Consider the following 22,108-nt stretch of genomic DNA (forward strand, 5'->3'; position numbering starts at 1 on the left):
TTTCAAAATCCATATTCCCTTTAGAAAAGTAAAATGCTTTCTGCATGGCTGACAGAAAAATCAGGAGAGAAGAGAAGCCAAAACACAAGGACAAAGGAAGCCCAAGAGAATCTCTGGAGGATGCCAGATATCCTGGGTAGGAATATCAGAGTGAGTGAATGAGAAGCCAGCAGGCTTGAACTTGGAGCCTGTTCTAACTGGTGCCTTTGTTCTTCGGGCTACACTGTCTATCTTCTGTTCATTCCTCTCTGCCTACTCTCTACACTGCTCTGGGCCCCAAGATGCTTCCAGCCAAAGGAAGTCACTGGTGGGAGATAAGGAAAAGCAAGGAAAGTAACATCAGAGTAACCATTCCCCTGACTCCCTCAGCATAAAACTGTCTTTACTTAAGGTTTCAATTACTATCCTTCCAAATACAGCTTCTGCGTCTTAGGTGGGTGCTGGTAGTTCTTCATTGCTTTAGGGCAAGGGGTAGTAACAGAACCGAGCATTACTAGCATTGCCCTTTGTGGTTTCCCTACACTCTGCCCACACTTCTGTTAATAGTCACTTTATTAAACTCTCCTCAAATTACTCTAATTTGAGTGTGCCATCTGTTTTCTTCTGGGACCCTGACTGATATATTGGCCTACTGGTCTGACATGCCTCAAAGAAGCAAGGCAATGGAAAGGTGAGATGCGATGATGAGGGGCAGGTATGAGGAGAGACTGCTGGGAATACTCAAAGGGAAGAAACAGGCAAAAGAAGGTGAAGGGGACAAAAACTGGAGGGACCATGGTTCTGATCATGGCTTCTTCTAGGCATAGGAAAACTCAAAAACCACTACATCGAAGCTGGAAACAGTGTCTCAACCCTTAGTTTGGGCATTCTAATCAAACTAGTGTTAGGAGATTTTCTCCAAAAATGTCAATTTAAAATAAATAAAAATACCCAACACCACTGGAGCCAACTCGAGGTACCCTGCTAATCATGGCACTGACTGTAGAGAAGACGGAAGCAGCAAATCAGAGGCTTCTGTTTTCTTTAAATCCTGCGGATATATGCCTTATCTGTACTGAGTGTTACAGCAGTCTCAAAGCTCCCATCTCTCTACAAGCTGCTCCTTTGTTCTTTGCACACTGTTTAATGACGTCTCTCTCCACTAGGACACACAAGCAGAGCCTTTATAGAACACAGGGTCTATAGCCTTCTTTTAAGACAAGTGAAAGAGCCACTTTAACAAAATAGCTGCCACTTTCCTTCACCTTGTCTCCCGCTCACCAACTGCGTCCTTACAGGAGAAATCCTCTCCTGCCTTCTGCCTACTGCCAGAGCCACTGAACAGGCCTTTATAGATAGCTGGAAAAAATACTGTAATTTGATAGCCATCCTTTTTTTCCTGTTCTAATTATTATTTTAACGGGCTTCTTCTTATTTTAATAGATTTTTTTAATAAGGAAATCTTACTTACAAATTTTAATTAGCTTACTGAATATTCACTGCTTTGGAATAAGTAGTTTAATGAGGAAGGAGACCTCAGGCTACTAACTAGCCTGGAGTGTCTAAAGCAGCTTAGGGGGAAATGATGCAGCCCTAGTGACAGAAGCCCAGGCCTGGGCTGCACAAACAGGACTCGGCAGCTGGGGCCCTAGGGATAGAGGAATCACACTGCCTCTTGCAGAGGAAAAAAAAAAAGTAAAAATCCAGTTTCTTGCTTTTTATCAAGAACCTCTGTGTAGGAAGAAGCCCCAGCACTCCCACTTGTAAAGACTTGTGACTCTCTGTCAAATCACTTAACCTCTCTGAACATCAGTCTCCTCATCTGTAAGGGTTAGATAATAATTTTTTTCCATGCTAGACTGTTATAAAAGTGGGTCTTGTGCACCGCTTTAAGAGCTCTAAAATACGTTAGTTGAATGAATGAATGAATGAATCTTAATGTTGCCAATTAACCTCTCTACTATTTCAGGTTCTCATCTGTTAAAAAAAAAAGAAAATCAATCCTTTCTTTACAGTACATTTCAATTACAGTAGCAATGAAGAATAAGTGAACATTTTTCATTCTAAAAACACCTAGCAGAGAAAGTAGGGCCAGAGTTCTTTAAACTCAAAATTGGAATCAGGAGAACAATGGAGTTTTTTGTGACTTGCTGCTGTGAATAATCAATGCAAGTTAGCTCTATTTCAAAAAGTAAAGGCATATTAATATCTGCTTCACTAATTAAGAATATGTGACAATTTAAGTATGATTCTCAATGCTTATGACATTTGAAATAATTTTTTTTGTGAATTTTCAGAGTGTTATGTAAAAAAAGGGGAACTCCACCTTATTCAACCAAACCACGTCTTAAGAAACCAGAGACCTCCAATTCTGAGTTCAACCTGGAACTCTGTGCTAAGGACATTTACATTTATAATATATTAACACAAATGAATGTAATGCTAACATAAACTATAATTTTTTCACTTACCAGCACCTATTTATATAATATATAGTGAACTTAAAAAAACTATAATATATATTAACTTCACATGTAAAACCAAACTCCTGATCTCCCCTCCCCCTGAAAACCCTGCTCCTCCCAAATCCTTCCCATCACATTTAATGAAAACTGCATCTTTCTGCTCCTCAAGCCCAAAATGTCCAAGTCCTTCTTGACCTTCTTTCTCTTCCAAGCTACGTTTCAACTATCAGTAAACCCTCTTGGCTGTACCTTCACAATGATCTGGAGTCCAGCCTCTCATCACCTCTACCACAAACATCTTGGCCCAAGCTACCCTCATCTTCTGCCTGGATTATTGCAAAGACACCCTAACTGGTGGCTGCTTCTTCTTGTCTCCCTCGCTCTGTTGTCCATACAGCCGTCATGGTGATCCTCCTGAACCTTAAGTCAGATCACACCACTCCTTAGAAGAAAAGTCCACCATTACCATGGTGTCCAAGGCCCCTTCAGCGTTTGGATCTCACCATCTCTCTGACCTCATCTCCTACTACTTCTCCCACTTGCTCAGGCAACTTTCACCTCAGGCCCTTTGCACTTAACTGTTCTCTCTGCCTGGAATGTTCTTCACACAGCTTGTTCATTCTCTCTTTCAATCTTTACCAAAAGATATTTTCTCAGGAGGGGTTTTCTTTACCACTCTATTAAAAATTAATTGTACATGTCACTTTCTGTTCTCCTTCCCTCTTTTGTTTTTCCTCCATAACACCTATCACTTTACTCTAATTTATCATCTCATTTACTCATTTTATCTGTTTGTACTCTCCCAGGAAAATGTAAGCTCCATGAGGCCAGGCTTGTCGTTGTTGTGTAAGTAGTAAATTTTTAGTCAAGTGAAATATATATATATATGTATATATATAGATAGATTTTTTTTTTTCAAAAAAAGGGCACACATCATAAGTAAAGAGATTGATGAATTTTTCAAAAAGTGAAGACACCCATGAAACCATAACTGAGATCAAGAAACATCAGGGGTGCCTGAGTGGCTCAGTTGGCTAAGCATTTGGCTCTTGGTTTCAGCTCAGGTGGTGATCTAAGGAATCAAGCCCACAAATTTCTTTCTCCCTCTCCCTCTGCTCACTCCCCACCTCATAGGCATGTGTATGTACATTCTGTCCTGCTCTAAAATAAATAAAGCTTAAGGAAAAAAAGAGGGGTGCCAGGGTGGCCCAGTCATTAAGTGGCTGCCTTTGGCCCAGGGTCCTGGGATCGAGCCCCACGTCAGGCTCCCTGCTCAGCAGGAAGTCTGCTTCTCCCTCTCCCGCTCCCCTTGTTGTGTTCCTTCTCTCGCTGTGTCTCTCTCTGTCAAATAAATAAATAAAATCTTTAAAAAAAATTTTTAATTAAAAAAAAAAAAGAAAGAAACATCCTCTTTCCAATCACTATTCTCCCAAGGGTAACCACTTTTATTCTGACTTTTAAAACTAAGATTAATGTTGCCTGTTTTTGAGGGTTTTCTTTAATAGTCTCCAGGGGTGTGTGGTGGTCAGTCATGATCCCAGGGCCCTGGGATCAAGCCTGGAGTCGAGTGAGGCTCCCTGCTCAGCAGGGGGTCTGTTTCTCCCTCTCCCTCCCCTGCTTGTGCTCTCATGCTCTTTTCTCTCTCTCTCAGATAAATTTAAAAATAAACAAACAAACAAACAAAGTAGGCTCCATGACCCACTTGGGGCTTGAACTCATGACCCTGAGATCAAGAGTCTCATCCTCTGCGTTTTGCATTTTTCACTCATTATGTTTCTAAGCTTCATTCAAATTGGGTCTATGTAGTTGTAGATCATCCTTTTTCATGGCTACACAGTAACCTGTAACAGGATTATACCACAATGGATTTATTTATCCATTTCCCCAGTCAATGGACAACTGTCTTATTTTAAGTTTTTTGCCAACAAACAATGTTACAATAAATGCTTTTACACATGTCTCCTGATACACATACACAATAAGTTTTCTAGGGCAATTTCACTTAGAAGTAAAATTGTAGTTTGAATCGTATAGATATATTCAAATTCATAAGATAGTGCCAAAAGTTTTCCGAGAGGCTATACCCACTTACATTCCTAACAAGAATATTTAAGAGTTCCTGTTAATATATATTCTTGCCAGCAATGTGTGGACTCAGTATGGTCAAATTTAAGATTTTCTGCCACAACCTGGCAAATGTAAAATGTGATTTCCTTGCAGTCTTTAAATCACATTTTCCTGATTATTAGTAAGAAGGGTCTTCTCATATAATTGAATATTTATATTTCTTCTGTGAAGTCCTTATTTGCATTTTCCATTTTTCAAATACATTCTTTTTTTCTTGTTAATTTATAGGAATTCCTTCTGTATTTCGGATTTTAATTTTGCTTATACACTTACAAATCCCTTCTTGCAGTCTATGGCTGTCTTCACATTTTAAAAAAGGTTTTATTGGAAATGATTTCAAACTTGCAAAAAAAAAGTTGCAAAAATAAAAATAGTACAAAGAACATCTGTGTATGCCTTTTACTCATATTCACCTGTTATTAAACATTCTGCTCCATTTCTTTTATCATCTGTGTGTATTCATGCATGCACACTCTCCCTCTGTGTTTATACATGTTTGTGTGTGTTTATATACATACATGCACACATATATAAACACACATATACACACTTTTTTTTTCTGAACCATATGCAAATCAATTTTATACATCATGGCCCTTTATCCTTATATAAGTCAGTGTGTATTCCCTAAGACCAGAGATATTCTCTTTATATAACTGTAGTACAATAACAAATTATAATTGACTTGAATAAATTTAACCCAATATCCTTTACAGTATATTGTCCCTTTTGGTACAAGATCTAGTCTATGGTCAGGCAGTGCGTCTACCTGTCATGTCTCTATCCTCCTTTAGTGTGAAACATTTCCACGGCCTCTCTCTGACATTTCTAAAGAACGCTGCTCCCATCCTCCTTTTTTCCTAACAGACACTCCTCATTTTGTTTGTCTGATGTTTTCTAGTGATTAGGTTCAGGTTACATTCTCAGATGAAGCACTACACAAAATGTCTACCCATCCCTCTTTGGTGATGTTGCTTCTAATCACTTGATCAGGGTTTGTTCCATTTCTGCACTCTATAATTGCTTTTTTTTTTTTTTTTAAATCCTTACAACTAACAAAGGGCCTATCGAGAGACACCTTAAGACTATTTTTTTCATCAAAATTTCCCCCTAAGGGCACCTGGGTGGCTCAATGGGTTAAAGCCTCTGCCTTCGGCTCGAGTCATGATCCCAGAATCCTGGGATTGAGCCCCACATCGGGCTCTCTGCTCAGCAGGGAGCCTGCTTCCCCCTCTCTCTCTGCCTGCCTCTCTGCCTACTTGCCATCTCTGTCTGTCAAATAAATAAAATCTTTGAGGGGAGGGGATGGGAGGTTGGGTGAGCCTGGTGGTGGGTATTCTGGAGGGCACGTATTGCATGAAGCACTGGGTGTTATGCATACACGAATTCTGGGACACTGAAAAGAAATTTTAATAAAAGTTTTTAAATAAATAATTAGATAAAATCTTAAAAAAAAAAAAATTCCCCCAGAGGGACACCTGGGTGGCTCAGTTGTTCAGCGTCTGCCTTCGGCTCAGGTCATGATCCCAGGGTTCTGGGATCAAGCCCCATGTCAGGTTCCCTGCTCAGCAGGAAAAGCCTGCTTCTCTTTCTCCCACTCCCCCTGCTTGTGTTCCCTCTCTCACTGTCTTGCTCTCTGTGTTTTAAAAAAAAAAAAGTTTCCCTCTAGATTTAATATCTACTGATGATTCCTGCCTGATCCAATCTTTACCAAAATGGTTGTATAATGTTGTTTCAGTCTTTATTAAGTACTTTTATAAACATTTTACCACTAAATTTATCAGTCTTTTCCTTTGTTGCTTATACTTTTTATGTTCTTTTTAATAAATATTTTCTTACCCTCAAAGTACTAAAGATATTTCCTTACATTTTCTTCTGAAGGTTCCTTACTTATTCTTAATTATTATTTTAAGCAGTATTTTAAGCAATAACAAATAAATCAGTTTCATATGCCCTAAATCTGGCAAAAATTGTGTTGCAACAATTGCCTGTTATCAGTGGATTTCCATTTTTTTAAGTTAGTTTTGTATATGAGCGATTTCTGGATTCTAAATTTAATTGTATTTTAGTATGATGTATATTTTAAACAATGCTTTTTCTCTTTAGAAAGTACTTAACCTGTCAGATCTGGAACATTCTCTGCTTTCATTTCTAAACAACTTAAACAACAGGGCACTAATTTATAAGGCGAGCAGCTGATGTCTAATACTTAAAATGATAACATCATTGTTCCCTCTTCAGAGATGTGTAGGAGGGGGACTGTTGAGGGGAAATTAACTCCTTTAGTCAGGAAAAGGGTAAAAAGGGGAGGAAATTGTCACAATTTAATGCTTAAACAGATCCCTGAAATTCTGCATTTGAAAGGTTGAACTGCGGGGGGAAAAAATGGTCAGCAAGTTTGCTTTGTAGACACACTGATCTAAGTCTATTATTTCCATGTCTCAAGCAATTACCAAAAAAAATTTTTTTAAACCTAACAAAGCTGTTTTTCTATCAGAAAGTAAGTGAAATGAGTATAGTAATGTGCTTAAAAAATAAGTAATGTGTTCTTAGTCTGTTTTAGAAGTTGAGCAAACAGAAGGAAACTTTTCTGCCACTTATTACACAGCATGTCTTAGGCAAGTCCTACATTACACACCAAATGCTAGTACTACGCTAATGAAAAGCCAGGATTGTATCGCTTTCAAAAAATGTATATAATCTGTGTTATTCTCCAATGGTAACTATGTTATAGAAGTAAGAAAAGAAGCAAAGGCATGAAAACACTTTGACTGAAACTCGAATTCTAAAGTCAGAGAGCTGTTGGGAGAGCCGGAAAATGGGGCTTGGCATCATCAATTGGCGTTTAGCATGAGCCCAATCCTTTCACTAGTGTTCAGGGGAAATGTGCACACCAGAAAAACATGCACTTAATTTCAGCTTCCCGACATGACCCAGCATTATACTGTTCCTTCATAGCTCAAGTGGCAGTGAGTACTACATCACCCAGATAGGACTGTTCTATACGCATCTTCACAAGTTGGTAACTCAAATCAACTATATTCCATTTCAAACTGAGCAAGAGGAATCAAGATAAGCCACTATTTTGTAAGAGAATGACACTAACTCTTAAACGATAGCTTAATTATAAACCGAAGAAGGTTCTAGAGGTCCTATGGATAGTAATGCCAAAACAGAAGCTAGAAATCATCTTAAATCCAGACTCTAATTCCTTAAAGAACAATGACTTAAAATACTGATATAAAACTTCCAGTATGGGATCTGAAGGGGATCTTTACTATCTTGGACTTCAGATGTACAACAGAAGTATTTATTTAGAAACTACTTTAAAATGTGTGTAGCTGGGGCGCCTGGGTGGCTCAGTGGGTTAAAGCCTCTGCCTTCGGCTCAGGTTATGATCCCAGTGTCCTGGGATTGAGCCCTACATGGGGCTTCTCTGCTCAGCGGGGAGCCTGCTTCCCTTCCTCTCTTTCTGCCTGTCTCTCTGCCTACTTGTGATCTCTGTCTGTCAAATAAATAAATACAATCTTTAAAAACAAAAAATGTGTGTGTCCCATGACCAATAGGGAGAACTGAAATTTCTGCCAAGGGTCAGCTTTTCCTTAAGTTCCACTGCAACAGCTGGCTGGTAATCACCACATCTGCGTGCTCTAAGGAAAAGCTATCCCAATGCCAATCTATAAACAACTGTGTAAGTATTTAAATAAAATTATATTTTAGAGCTAATGCCAGTAAAATATACTTATTTTATAAGTAGAATGTACTTATTTTATAAGGAGGTACAGTGGTTTGTCTCCAATCCTCAACCTAAATACCTAAAATACCTATCTGCCTAAAACTAAATGTATTTTTGTTAGAAGATGACAGCTAATTTCAGGGCCACAATTTATTACAAATAAACATTTAAAAAAACAAAACAGTGACAGGTATAAACTTAAGTCTTCTGTTTAATTAGTAACAAGAAAGCAAAGAAATCCTTGGGACCCAAATATCATAGTATGGTTACCAGGAAAACACTTAGTGAATTCCTCAAAGCTTTCACCAAAGAGTTATATTAAATTTCCTTTCGGCAACAAATAAATTGGTTTCTCACTGGTAGAAGCTTAGGTCAGTCATCTAAATCAGGGAAAGCAGGACTACATGCCATTTACTGAAGAGTCACTTAAGAATAAACCGTGTCTCTCCCCGTGGCATGTTTATGTCCTCTCTATCGAAGATTTACACCGGCGTGGTGCGTGATTATCTTGATTCCTTGCCACTTAGGGTTTTAAAAAATTACCTAAGCTTTAAAAAGCTTGCATAAAAATGTGTAAACATCTATATTTATACTTTTTATCTTCTTTGTTGATGGAACACATGGATCTGACATTTGGTGATTCCCTGAGAAAAGAAGAGGGCTCCTGTATCAACAGGGAAACAAGACAGACCCACGGCGTCCTCTCACCTGTGACACTGTGATGCTGCATTTCTTGGCCAGCTCCTCTTTGGCTTCTTCACTGGGGTAGGGGTTACTGAGGTGTGAGTAAAAATATTCATTCAAGATTTCTGTGGCCTGTTTACTGAAGTTACGCCTTTTTCGTCTATGACAAGAACCAAAAGAGAATTATAGTTATAATCAGCCTTAACTGAAAAGGGATATGTTGATTAGAATTATATGAAAAAAAAAATAGATTTCTATTTTTAAACATTCTTAGGGAATGATTTATCACAATGATATTGCAGTTATGCTCTTGGCATCCTCCAAAGCACTGTTGAAATCATTTTAAGATGCAGGATCACTATAAATACAAGAATGTGAAGCACAATTAACTTGATTCTTTAATTTATTCAACAAGGATCTGAGGCGTTATAGGTAGTCAATAAAGATCCAGTGGGAACAAAACAGGTAAGGCCTACCAGAGAGTTTACAGGAGATTGGAGGGGTGAGGGAGAAATCAGAAAGTTAGGGGGAAGACAGTCATTAGACATGTATCACGGACATAAATACAAATTATGGAGACCATATCAAGTGTCATGAAGGAAAAGTATAAGGTATAACAAAAGCACATAAGTGGGAAATTGAGCACAGATTACAGAGTCAGGAAAGGTTTCCTTGTAGGAGTGACACGGAGTCTGAGATCTGGAGAATGTGTAGGCATTACATTAGTCAGACAAAAAGTAGAGGGGAAGAGGAATGAGCAAAGAAAGTGGTTTTGAAACAGAAACAAACTTGGAAAGTCCAAAGGGGCAGAGGAGACTGGCACACAGTAAAAATCAGGGAATGTGTAAGTTTGGCATGGAAGGATGGGCGGGTTACCAGATTATACACACACCTAGTGGGTCCATAAGAATTTTAAGATTTTAAGTACAACCGGAAGCTATTAAAGGCTTTAAGTTTTATGTTCCAAAAAGATCATTCTAACTGCTGAGAAGAGTTGGACGAGGGCATGAAAGGAAATGTGGATCTTTTAAAAAAGACTTTATTCAACAATTATCACATGATTTCTCTGATATAAAAAATCTGAGAAGCAGGGCGGGGGGTTGTGGGGGGTAGGGGAGGTAAAAATGAAACAAGATGGGATTGGGAGGGAGACAAACCATAAGAGACTCTTAATCTCACAAAACAAACGGAGGGTTGCTGGGGGGGAAGGGGTTGGGATGGGGGTTGGGTTATGGACACTGGGGAGGGTATGTACTACGGTGAATGCTGTGAAATGTGTAAGCCTGATGATTCACAGATCTGTACCCCTGGGGCAAATAATACATTGTATGTTAATAATAATAATAAAGACTTTATTCATTCATTTGCCGGAGAGAGAGCAAACAAGCACCAGCAGGCAGAGTGGCAGGCAGAGGGAGAGGGAGAAGCAGACTCCCCTGAGCAGAGAGCCCGACAATGAGGGGGATTCTCAATCCCAGGACCTGAGATCATGACCTGAGCTGAAGGCAGATGCTCAGCTGACTGAAGCCACCCAGAAGCCCCAGGAAATACAGATATTTAAGGGGACAACTGCAATGGTCAAATTGAGAGATGATGGTAACCTGGCATAGCGCAAGAGTAATGGAAATAAAAAGATTCAAGATCTATCTGAAAGGTAAAAACAGTAGGACTTGGTGATGGATTGGATGGGTGCAGTGAGTGGAGAAGAAAAAGAAGGAATGTAAGAAAAAATTACATTTTTTTAACAAGTTTGGTTTTTTTTTTAAAGATTTTATTTATTTGACAGAGATCACAAGTAGGCAGATAGGCAGATGGGGGTGGGCATTGGGAAGCAGGCTCCCCGGTGAGCAGAAAGCCCAATGCGGGGTTCGATCCCAGGACCCCAAGATCATGATCTGAGCCGAAGGCAGAAGCTTAACCCACTGAGCCAGCAGGTGCCCCAGGAAAAAAATACATGAAGAATTTCTAGATTTTTCTGCATAAGCAAGTGTCTGGAATAAGGCATTATTTGTTTAAAAGGGAAAGCAGGGAAGGAAATTTTCTTTGTTTTTACTGGGAAGGGGGTGGCAGAGTTAGAAGACCAAGTATTTATTAACAATTTCTTTCAAACAGCAAAAATATTACTCATGTTTGGGTTTTGTTATTATAATTTTAAAGAATTCCAACCTGAAAATTAGCATTTGTCAGACTTCACTTTCAATTAGATCCTCCAGTAACTAGAAAATACTTCCCCAAATAATTTTCTTAAAACTATCTTCCAAATAATTTTAATAATCGTCTCACTTGTGATATCCTATACTCGGGAAGGAGTCAGTAGGCAGTTGTCAAACGTGTAGACCCTATGAGATTCTTCTAGTTAAAATGATGTCACTAACATGGCAGGTTAAGTATGTGATCTATGTCTCAACATTAAGGGAGAGTCAGGGGTGGAAGAAATCTAGGTCTGATCAAAACACCTCAGGTTAGAGTCCTGAAATTTCCTAATTTTAATAATTTTTTTGAAGGTTAAACCATCGGTTGTTTCCTTAAGGATGAAAAAAAAATTCAAGATCTACTTAGGAATGAAAATCTACAGAATATGATGATGAATTAAATGGGGGAAGTGGTGAGGAAAAACAGGGAGGGAAGGAAAGGGAGAGAAAGACATCAACAGCAGTTGGGATTTCTGCAGTGGTCATGCACTCCTCTGACCTGAGGGCACTTGGAAGGGGCACCCTCTGAAAAGTGTGCGTGTGGGTGAGTAGGGTAAAAAAGGTCTAGGATAGGTATTGAAACTGTCCAATCTATAGATAATTATCTGGCCCAAATCTATAGATGACTACCTGGCCCATATACTATGATATAGTATCATATTTGTTGAGACCATACAAAAATGACCTACCCATGAAAATCGAAGTTTCTGACTTCTTATGAAAATCTTGGAAGATCAGTCACACAAATCCCACGTTCTCAGAAGCCAGCCATAGGCTAATGCTGAGTGATGGCTATGCCCCCAGACATGCACCCTTCTGTTCTAATCCTCATTGTCCCTCAACCAGCCACTCCACTGATCTATTATATGTAGCCATATGAATTCCGAACTCTAAGTCTAAAATCTGGAGTACAGAGCACCCTTCTTTGTTAGATGGGATGCTGCTCAGTTGCTGAATGGTTGAATAAAGCCAATTAGATCTTTAAAATAATAATAATAATAAAAAACATGGAGCCCAGCAGCAAGACTGAGGCTTGACACAAGGGCATTTCTTTGGGAAATGAAAGGAGGAATGAGCAGGAACATACCTGGGAAAGCAAAGCTAAGCCTAGCTTATTTATCAACTCTGTCTAGGAATGGTTTTAGTAAACACTGAAAAATGTCAGAGAACAAATTTATGAGCAGAATAGGATACCTCATCCCAGACAGTCTGGCTATGTCCAAACTACTAGAGCACTTCTACTAGAAGAGCAGAGGGACCTATGCAAATTTCTTCGTAAATGTTTTGCACTGGTACATGCTTCAACTTGTCCAATTACCAGGAAAACGTGAGTGTGGCCAAAGGAGAAGCCAGGAGCAAGTGAGCAAGGAAATCATGTATCTGAATGAGCATGTTTGCCTAGAACAGAAAAACCTCGGCTTCCCAGTGCAGAGGCCTTGCTGAAAGGCACTACAGGAATAGACGGAACCAAAGTTCAGCGTTTGCATTCACTTGAAGGCATAAAACAGGAGAACTTGGTGTTATGCTTTATTTATTTTTTAGAAAAACATTCTGTAGAAAATGCCCATTAAGCATCCCCCTAAGTTCCTTTCCCGCAGGCTTTAGCACACTCTAAATGGCTGTGCCTCAGGCCAGTGTAGAGCGGCGCCTCAGTCCCAGGGCCGCGTCCCATCAGCATTGCAACATCACTAACAGCAATCTCTGCGGGAGAAGGAACTCTGCTCCAAGCTCTGCCACCTTCCCATTCTGCCTCTGCTCACTCTGACTTGTTAACATACTTCCTCTTCTCAGAAGAAAAATGAATCATTTAGGTGTATATATTATGAATGCAGTTATGTAATAAAAAAAGCATGCATGTTGACAAGAATGGGAAAGTATCAGCAGAAATAAGGATAACAATTGTTAGGAAGGATTTCTTTCTGAAGGAAGTACTTTAAAATATCTTTGTTACATAATATCTTTTGTTAAAATAGTCTAAGTTGAGAAGCAATTTTGAAAATTTTTTTTTTTTCTCTCTGACACTACCTTAACTCTTTGACTTGAGATATTAAAAGTATGAAGCAGAAATATTCATTCATCTGCTTAGCCAATAAATTACCTTTTGCAGCTTATTGCATTTAGAAGCTTGCTGGAATCGTGGGGAATATAAACGTTCAAGACTTGGCGATTGCTTTTCAGTGACAATGTGGCTTATGTTCCTGAAAAGCTATAATAAAGGCAATCTGAATGAAGTTTGGTCTAGAGAATTGTGACAATGTAATATCAGTACTGAAGAGAAGGTAGAGACCAGTCCCATTCACTGGACTTCCCCAAAAGGGAACATTTAGGCTGGGCCTGGAAGGATGAGCAAGGTCTCACGAAATCAACATGAACACTCGCTCCATTCCAGGCTCCATGCTGGACACCCTCACAGATGACCACTCATCAGTGGCGACCAAGTTGGGGACAGGGTTGGTAGTTTACTGTGGAAGGCCAGAGACGGGGGGCGGGGAGGAGAAAAGGGGCAGTGGTTCTAATCAGAGGAAACAGGTAAGACCAGGAGGGATTTCATTTTGTATTAATCACAGGAGAGAACACTTTAATGATATAAAGACAGCACTAAAAATGTTAGAAGTTTGATCTAATAATTCCATTTGTGAGAATTAATCCTAGGAAATAATTCTAAACATCAAAAAGTTTCAATGCATAAAGATTTTCACAGAAACACTAGTTTCCATAAACATGTGTTTAAAATAATATCCTCTTTCATCATTTTCTTGTTCCTTACCTTGTTTTATTTTCTTCACAGCACTTACCATTGCATTTCATTGCCTAACTGAATAGAATACCGTAGCACACAGGCATACCTTGTGTTACTGTGCTTCAAAGGTACTATAATTTTGATGAATTAAAGGTCTGTGACAGTCCTGCATTGAACAAATCTATCAGAGGCAATTTACCAATAACAATTGCTCACTTGGTGTCTGTGTCACATCCTGATAATTCTTGAAATATTTCAAACATCTCTATTATTATTTATTTGTTATGGTGATCTGTGATCAGTGATTTTCGATGTTACTTTTGTGATTGCTTTTGGATGTCAAGAACCGTGCCCATCGAAGACAGCAAACTTAATAAATGTTGTGTGTGTTTGGACTGTTTTACTGACCGGCCATCCCCCGTCTCCCCCTATCTCCTCAGGCCTCCCTATTCCTTGAGACACAACAATATTGGTATTAGGTGAAGTAATAACCCTATGATGTCCTCTAAGTGTTCAAGTGAAAGGAGGAGTTGCACATCTCTCACTTGAAATCAAAAGCTAGAAATGATTAAGCTTAGAGGGGAAGGGATGTCTTCATTAAGCTTGGTAAAACAGGCCAAAAACTAGGCCTCTTGAGACAAACCATCAACCAAGTTGTGAATGTAAAGGAAAAGTTCTTGAAGGAAATTAAAAATGCTATTCCAATAAACACATGAATGATAAGAAAGTGAAAACAGGGCACCTGGCTAGCTTAGTTGGTTGGGCATCTGCCTTCAGCTCAGGTCATGATCCTAGGGTCATGGGATCAAGTCCTGTGTCAGGCTCCCTGCTCAGCAGGGAGTCTGCTTCTCCCTCTACCCTTCCCCCAGGCTCATGATCTCTCTCTCAAATAAATTTTTTTTAAAAGAAAAAAAATTTTAATTGTCTGTATAGAAGATCAAATAGGCTAGAACATATTCTCTTAAGCCAAAGAGCAAGGCCCTAACACTTTTCAATTCTGTGAAGGCTAAGAGAGGGGTGGAGGCTACAGAAGAAAACTATGAAGCTAGTTGGGGTTGGTTCATGAGGTCTAAGGAAGAAGTCACCTCCATAACATAAAAGTGCAAGGAGAAGCAGCAGGTGCTGACCGAGAAGCTGTAGCAAGTTCTCCAGAACTAGTTAAGATCATTAATGCAGGTGACTACATGAAACAACAGATTTTCAGTGTAGACAAAGCAACCTTATCCTGGAAGAAGATGCCATCTAAGACTTTCCTTGCTAGAGAAGAGAAGTCAATGCCTGGCTTCAAAGCTTCAAAGAACAGGTTGGTTCTCTGGTTAGGAGCTAATACAGCTGGTGACTTTGAGGTCAATGCTCACTGACCATTCCAAAAATTGTAGGGCCCTAGAGAGTTCTGTTAACTCTAGTCTGCCTGTGCTCCATCAGTGGAACAAGCAAGCCTAGATGTCAGCACATATGTTTACAAAATGGTTTCCTAAATATCTTAAAGCTCACTGTTAAGACCTACTGCTCAGGAAAAAAAAGACTGCTTTCAAAATATTACTGCTCATTGACAATGCACCTGGCTACCCAAGAGCAGTGATGGAGATGGACAATGAGACTATGTTTTCATGGCTGCTACCACAACATCCATTCTGCAGCCCATGGATCAAGGAGAATTCTGACTTTCAAGTGTCACTATTTAAGAAATATCTTTTGTAAAGGTATAACTGCCAGAGATGGTGATTCCTCTGCTAGATCTGGGCAAAGTAATTGAAAATCTTCGGGAAAGGATTCCCCATTCTGAGGCCATTATGAACATTCATGATTCATGGGAAGAGATCAAAATACCAACATTAACAGGAGTCTGAGAGAAGTTGATTCCAAACCTCAGAAAGACTTTTTAGTGGAAGAAGTCACTGCAGATGTGGTGGGAATAGAAAGGAAACTAGAAAGTGGAGCCTGAAGTGGACAGAATTGTTGCCATTTCATGATAAAACTTGAACAGATGAGGAGTTGCTTCTTATGGATGAGTAAAGAAAGTGATTTCTCTTTTTTTAATTTTTAAATCTTTTTTATTAACATATAATGTATTATTAGCCCCAGGGGTAAAGGTCTGTGAACTGCCAGGTTTACACACTTCATAGCACTCACCATAGCACACACCCTCCCCAATGTCCATAATCCAACCACTCTCTCCCTATTCCCCCTCCCCCCAGAAACCCTCATGAAAGTGATTTCTTAAGATGGAATCTACTCTTGGTGAAGATGCCATGAAGATGGTTGAAATGACAACAAAGGATTTAGAATGTGATATAAACAGTTGATAAATCAGCAGAAGACTGACTCCAATTTTGAAAGAAGCTCTGTTGTGAGTAAAATACTATAAAAAAGCATCACGTGCTACAGAGAAATCGTCTGTGAAGAGACAGTCATGCAGCAAACTTCACTGTTGTTTTAAGAAATTGTCCCAGCTACCCCAGCCTTCAGCAACCACCACCCTGATCGGTCAGCAGCATCAACACTGAGACAAGACCCTCCACCATCAAAAAGATTATAACTTGCTGGAAGCTCAGATGATGGTTAGCATTTTTTTTTTTAAGCAATAAAGTATTTTTTAATTAAGACATGTACATTTTATTTTAGATATAATGCTATGGCACACTTAACAGACTATAGTACAGTATAAACATAACTTGGGGGCTAAGAAGCCAAAATATTCATTTGATTCACTTTATTCATTTATTCATTTGATTCACTTTATTGTGATACTCACTTCACTGCGGTGGTCTATAACCAAGCCTGCAATATCTCTGAGGTATGTCCATATTTGTTTACTTATTGATTGTCTGTTTTGCCAAGTAGACTGTAAGTTCAACTGCGTCAAATATGTTAACCTATCTTGCTTACTTTTAAAATCTTCAGCATTAGTAAATACTTGTAGAAGGAAGGAAGAAAGGAGAGAAGTAAAGAAGAAAGAAACCATAATGGAAATAAAGGGACAATTTAAATGATCAAAAATGCAGGAAGAGCTAGGTAAATTATTTATCATATATCCATTTGGTAGACTTCAACCGTTAAAATGTTTAAAATTAGAGCTTATACTACATAAAAATGTTTGTTTATTCACGGTAAATTTTTTAAAATGCAAACCAAATCAGGCATATTGCACCATCACCAGAACATTTTTTTAAAGCCCCTAAACCAGAAGGAAATATCCTAGAGCATTTTCAGTAATTTTCTTTCCTTATATAGCAAAAATGTAATGTTCTTTAACCTTTCATTTTTCTATTCTATAGATTATCCAATTTTCCAAAGTGGGCTTGGGATTCTTTAAATAGGAAAAAAATAGAATAAAACTTCAAAGAATCTTAATAATGAAAAAGCAATTCAGGCAGGAACAGGTCACATAAGGCCTTAAACGCTAGGTTAAGTAGTGTGTATGTGAGTTATCCAGCACTGAAAAGCTACTGTGGTTTTTAAGCAAAGCAAGTGGGGTATCACAGGACACGCCAGGGCGGTGGGAAGGATGGGTAAGAAAGGGGCTGAGACTGGAGACAGGGAGACACAGGAGGGAACTGTTTGAGGCCAGGTACAAAAGGATGGACTGAGTCAGTGTGAGCATGGAAAGAAAGAGCTAATATGGGCAAGGCTGAAAACCAAGCACTGGTGAGTTCTGGTAACTGATTCAGTATGGAAGAAGAAGGAACCAGAAGTGATACAGGGCTTTCCTTAGCTAGGAGAATGGTCATACAGTTAGGTGGCATACGATTCTCTGTTCTCTAAGAGCGAGCTCCGGCATGAACACTGTCCCACACACCTTGTTTTCCAGTTGAGAAGCTAACTTAGTTATTTTCTTCAATATTGTAAAAGTTGGATAATAATTACCACCTCTGTGAGATTGCAAGGGAGAGAAAGCAAAACAAAACAGAAACTCCTTTCAAAAGCTGAAGACCGATCACAAGCTTCAGCAATGTCCAAGAGGCTTCCCCTCAGAGGCAGCATACCCTAGGAGCTTGACAATTCTGCTACGTCATCTAGTAGGTGCAACGCACCATAGAGCGATTGATCAACTCCTGCAAAACTTGGTGAAAGTTTCAGATAAAAGGGAAATTTTCATCTTTATGGAAGAAACTGCTAAGCTTTCTTCCTTGATTTGGAAAAAACAGTATTTGGGGGTTTTGCGGTCATTGCTATTAACTGCCACACATTTCCTTCTTGGGAGTATCAGTGTCTCCAAGCATTGTCTTATAATAGGCACAGGTAATGTAACACTGAGAAATTCTTAGAAAGCAAACCTTTGTTAAAACAGAGTTACATACTGAAAATTATCCTTAAAAATACTTTTTAGCATCAGAATTAAAGGCTACCTCTTCCTAAGTCCTTAGTAGCAGCAGTAATCCTCTTTTCTGAGTCACCAAAATGGTAGCTAATAGGAGAAGCCCTCCCAGATAAGAAGAGGCCTCAGCACCGGCACCAGGAGGTGAATCACCTATCCATTGTAGAGAAGAGCTCTTAGCCAAATTAAAGAAGACTCTAGGACCAACTGGCCAGTTTTACAGAAAATAATATACAAGGAGTGAAAGGGGGAAGGAAAAAAGCCATGCAATAGATTCGTGGCCTCACATACCTGGCATCAAGGAACCTTGATCTTAAAATCATAACTGCTTCACAAGTGCTTTGTTTGAGCTGCATCTGAATGGAACTAAATTTTCGATGGATGATGCCCACCATTCTTTCAATCTCTTTTGGGGAAATGGGACGTGTTCTACTCTGCTCTCGGAGAAGGTTCATCACATGTGTAGTGAATTCATTACATGCCTGTAAAGGGGGGAAAAAAAGTCACTCCTTAGGAATCTGGTATTTTATAGTATCATACCCAAACATTAACATCTAAATTTCCACTTCATTTGCAATTGCCAATGGTATTATGCGGTGGGGGGGCGGTGGTGGAATGAAAGCTAAGACATTTGTCAAATGGCGGGGATAGTCAGATGCGGCAGCGAGAATTCTGAAACTACGAATGGCCCAACATGCAAAGGAGGCAGAGCCCTCGACTGTCCTTCCGTCCACCCTTTTCCCAGTCCCAAAATGAGGTTTTCCCACTGGAGGACACACTCTACCAACTCCTATGTATAAATATGAATTGTCAATACTAAGCACCTCCTGTTTTTCTCTGGGATTTTACATATATTCAGCAAATGTTTAATGAAGGGCAAACTCTTCCCGATGCTATGAAGGTAGAGAGAAATGAGCAAGATGTGCACTTGGTCTTTAGTATGATAAAATACATATAAGAAAATAATTCTCAAGCAAGCAGTCTGTGCAAAGTGTCACCGGAAGATAGGATTAAGGGTTTCCTAAGTTCCAAGGAGGGAGTATTCTCATCTGGAGGCAGAGAAATCATCAGGCTTCATGGCAGAGTGACATTTGGGCTTCGAAGAATGGGTACGACTTTTGAAAGGTGGATAAAGGTGAACATTAGGAAGAATGCTAGGCACAAGAAAAACCCTGGAGATAATGATAGGTAGCAAGTTCAGAGGATGAGAGAAAATGTAGAGGAGAAGAGGGATTCAGGTCCATGGAAGGACATCAAGGGCCTTGGATGACAAGGAAGCCACTGTCCTGGAATAATTTGGCTTTGGGGTGGGCCTTATTGGTAGATATGAGCCAGCCGTGGAAGATGAGTAAAGCTACTTTACTCTTCAGGGCAGGTGCAGCAGGAAAACAAGGATCAGACTTGGGTCTCAAACTTTTAAGTTAACAACCCTCAACCCCTCTTTCAGTTCACGTGTATTGTTTTAAATCGATAAAACCAAGTAATGGGGCCTATGCTGAAATCTACTACTGCTTTGGTAAATAAAGCACCAGTCTATACCCTTGGATAAAAAGAACATCTTCTGGCATTTTCATTAAAAAGGCAAGACAGAGAGATTCTGAATCTTATTGCACAGATGCCCCTGGTAGGGCGAGCAGACAGAACAATCATTGATCACGGCAAGACATAGTTTGAAGCTGTAATAATGTCCACTTCCCTACAGATATCCTGAACATTGCTCACATACAGCACATGATGGTTTTTCTAACTGCTCATTAGAGAACTAACCTTTCAAGTAAGTACACTGGGTGTTTCAGTTACTCTAAGCTTTACGGAGCTTTCCTATACATATTTCTAAGTGAGGTAAAATGAATCTTGCTTATCAGTTAAAGGGTGCTTTTTTCTCTCCCCCATATGTTTTAAGTCTTAAGCAATTTAAGCGAGTAGCCACCCTGTGTTACACTTAACAGGAATCTTCAGAGTGTAGAACTGTGCAGTTGAGACAGACAGTCGGCATCCAATAAGCATCAACTGACTGGTCAGTTGTATTACAGTTCAAGAGTAATGTTGATTAGTATCTGTAAGTATGTTATCCCTGCAAGAATTCTCCACTTGCAGCCATGGATAAGTTTAGAATGTCTATGACTCCCTGAAATCTTATCCAAGCTGTATGCAGATGTGTAACACCTGAAGGGACAATCTGGGGAGTTTTGCTTTCTTTTCAGATTCTTAGCCAGTTAATAACTAAAAAAGGCTAAGAATTATTGTCCTAGGTTATTACGCAGTAAAATGTTAAAGAACCGTGAAGCTCTAAAATCTTAAGTTCTTTCTACCTTTAAGGAAACCAAAATAAAAATAAACTTAAGATTGTCCCCCAATACACTACTTACCCTACCTTAGGCCAAACTGAATATAAGTGGTCATCATGCCAAGAAATATTTGTACATATTTTTTTTCTTGCACTTTCTCTAAAGAGATGTTCATATAATTTCAAAATTCTGTAATTTGACAAACTCTCACACTCTGTTTTCTCTGTGATAAAATGAAGAAACCTAGACCAGCACCATGTACCCACACAGGGATCAGAAAGTATGTGCTTCTATAGCTAGTTCCAGAGAATGTCAATAGATGGTCCAAAAGTACAGCATGTTTGGAAAATGCTGAGTTAACCAAAATTTTCAAAGATTTTTGTCTGTTTGTTTTTGCAAGACTCCTCAAGACTAATATGGCAATATGCAGAATAAATCTTTAAGGGGGAATGGGAAAGCCAACTTTCCCCAGATAAATTAGGATACAAAAATCTCTTTTCTCTAGAGCAGTGCTACCCAAAAGAAATATACTGCAAGCCACATATGAAATTAAAAAACAAAACAAAACTCCAGCAGCCACATTAAAAAAATAAAAAGAATCAGGTGAAATTAATTTTAAAAATATATTTATTTAACCCACTATATGAAAACTATTAACATTTCAACACATATTCAGTATTTTAAAAACATGGCTAATGAAGAATATTATGTTATTTGTGGGGGGCACACTTTCTAATCTGGGACATTTGCATATCTCAGTTCAAACTACCCAGATTTCGGGGTTCCTGGGTAGCTCAGTGGGCTGAAGCTTCTGCCTTCGGCTCAGGTCATGATCCCAGGGTCCTGGGATTGAGCCCCGCATCGGGCTCTCTATTCAGTGGGGAGCCTACTTCATCCTCTCTCTCTGCCTGCTTCTCTGCCTACTTGTGATCTCCATCTATCAAATAAGTAAATAAAATCTTAAAAAAAAAAAAAAAGCCAGATTTCAAGCGCTCAATTACTCCCCATGGCTAGTGGCCACCAGACTGGATAGCACAGCTCTATGGCATCTTGCAGACTCAAGTGCTAAGAAAAACTCTTTGGGAAACCACATCCTAAGTAATCTTTGATGTTTCTTTCTCAATTCTTCCCCACCATGCATTCACACAAACACACGCAAAAAAGACAGTTTCATTTACGAATGTCCTTGGTGAAGCAAGAGAAATTCTTCATGTTATTACATCTCAACCCTTCACTACATCTGTAAAATTCTGTGTGACAAAATGGGAAACAAACAAAAAGCACTTCTACTGCACATCAGTGGTTGGTTATCTTGAGAAAAAGCATTTGTGCGACTGTTTCAGTTGTGAGCTAAAGCTGCTTTTTTCATGGAACACCATTTTTTCAAAAAGCAAAACCAATGAATTATAATTATTCAGACTTGGGTATTTGCCGATATTCTCTCAAAAATGAAGTGTGTCTGCCATGTCAAGTCAAAGCGCTGACAGTAAGTAGTGTGTATCGTAACAAAATTTGAGTTTTCAAGTGAAAATTAGAATTTTGCAAAACTTGCATCCACCATTGTGAGCTTCACAGTTTC

General features: G+C 39.1%; 1 protein-coding gene across 2 annotated transcripts in view; it reads right to left on the reverse strand.

The window, feature by feature from the left end:
- Positions 1–22,108, reverse strand: part of PBX3 (PBX homeobox 3) — a 214,428-nt gene that overhangs the window by 23,127 nt on the left and 169,193 nt on the right. For both annotated transcript variants that reach the window (XM_032306234.1, XM_032306235.1), the window contains exons 4-5: positions 18,533–18,723; positions 9,016–9,151 (exon numbers count right to left, since the gene is read on the reverse strand). In XM_032306234.1, the coding sequence (XP_032162125.1) occupies positions 9,016–9,151; positions 18,533–18,723 (327 nt within the window). The remainder of the gene's footprint in view (positions 1–9,015; positions 9,152–18,532; positions 18,724–22,108) is intronic.

This window comes from Mustela erminea, chromosome 12 (genome assembly GCF_009829155.1).
Source record: "Mustela erminea isolate mMusErm1 chromosome 12, mMusErm1.Pri, whole genome shotgun sequence".
NCBI lineage: Eukaryota > Metazoa > Chordata > Mammalia > Carnivora > Mustelidae > Mustela > Mustela erminea.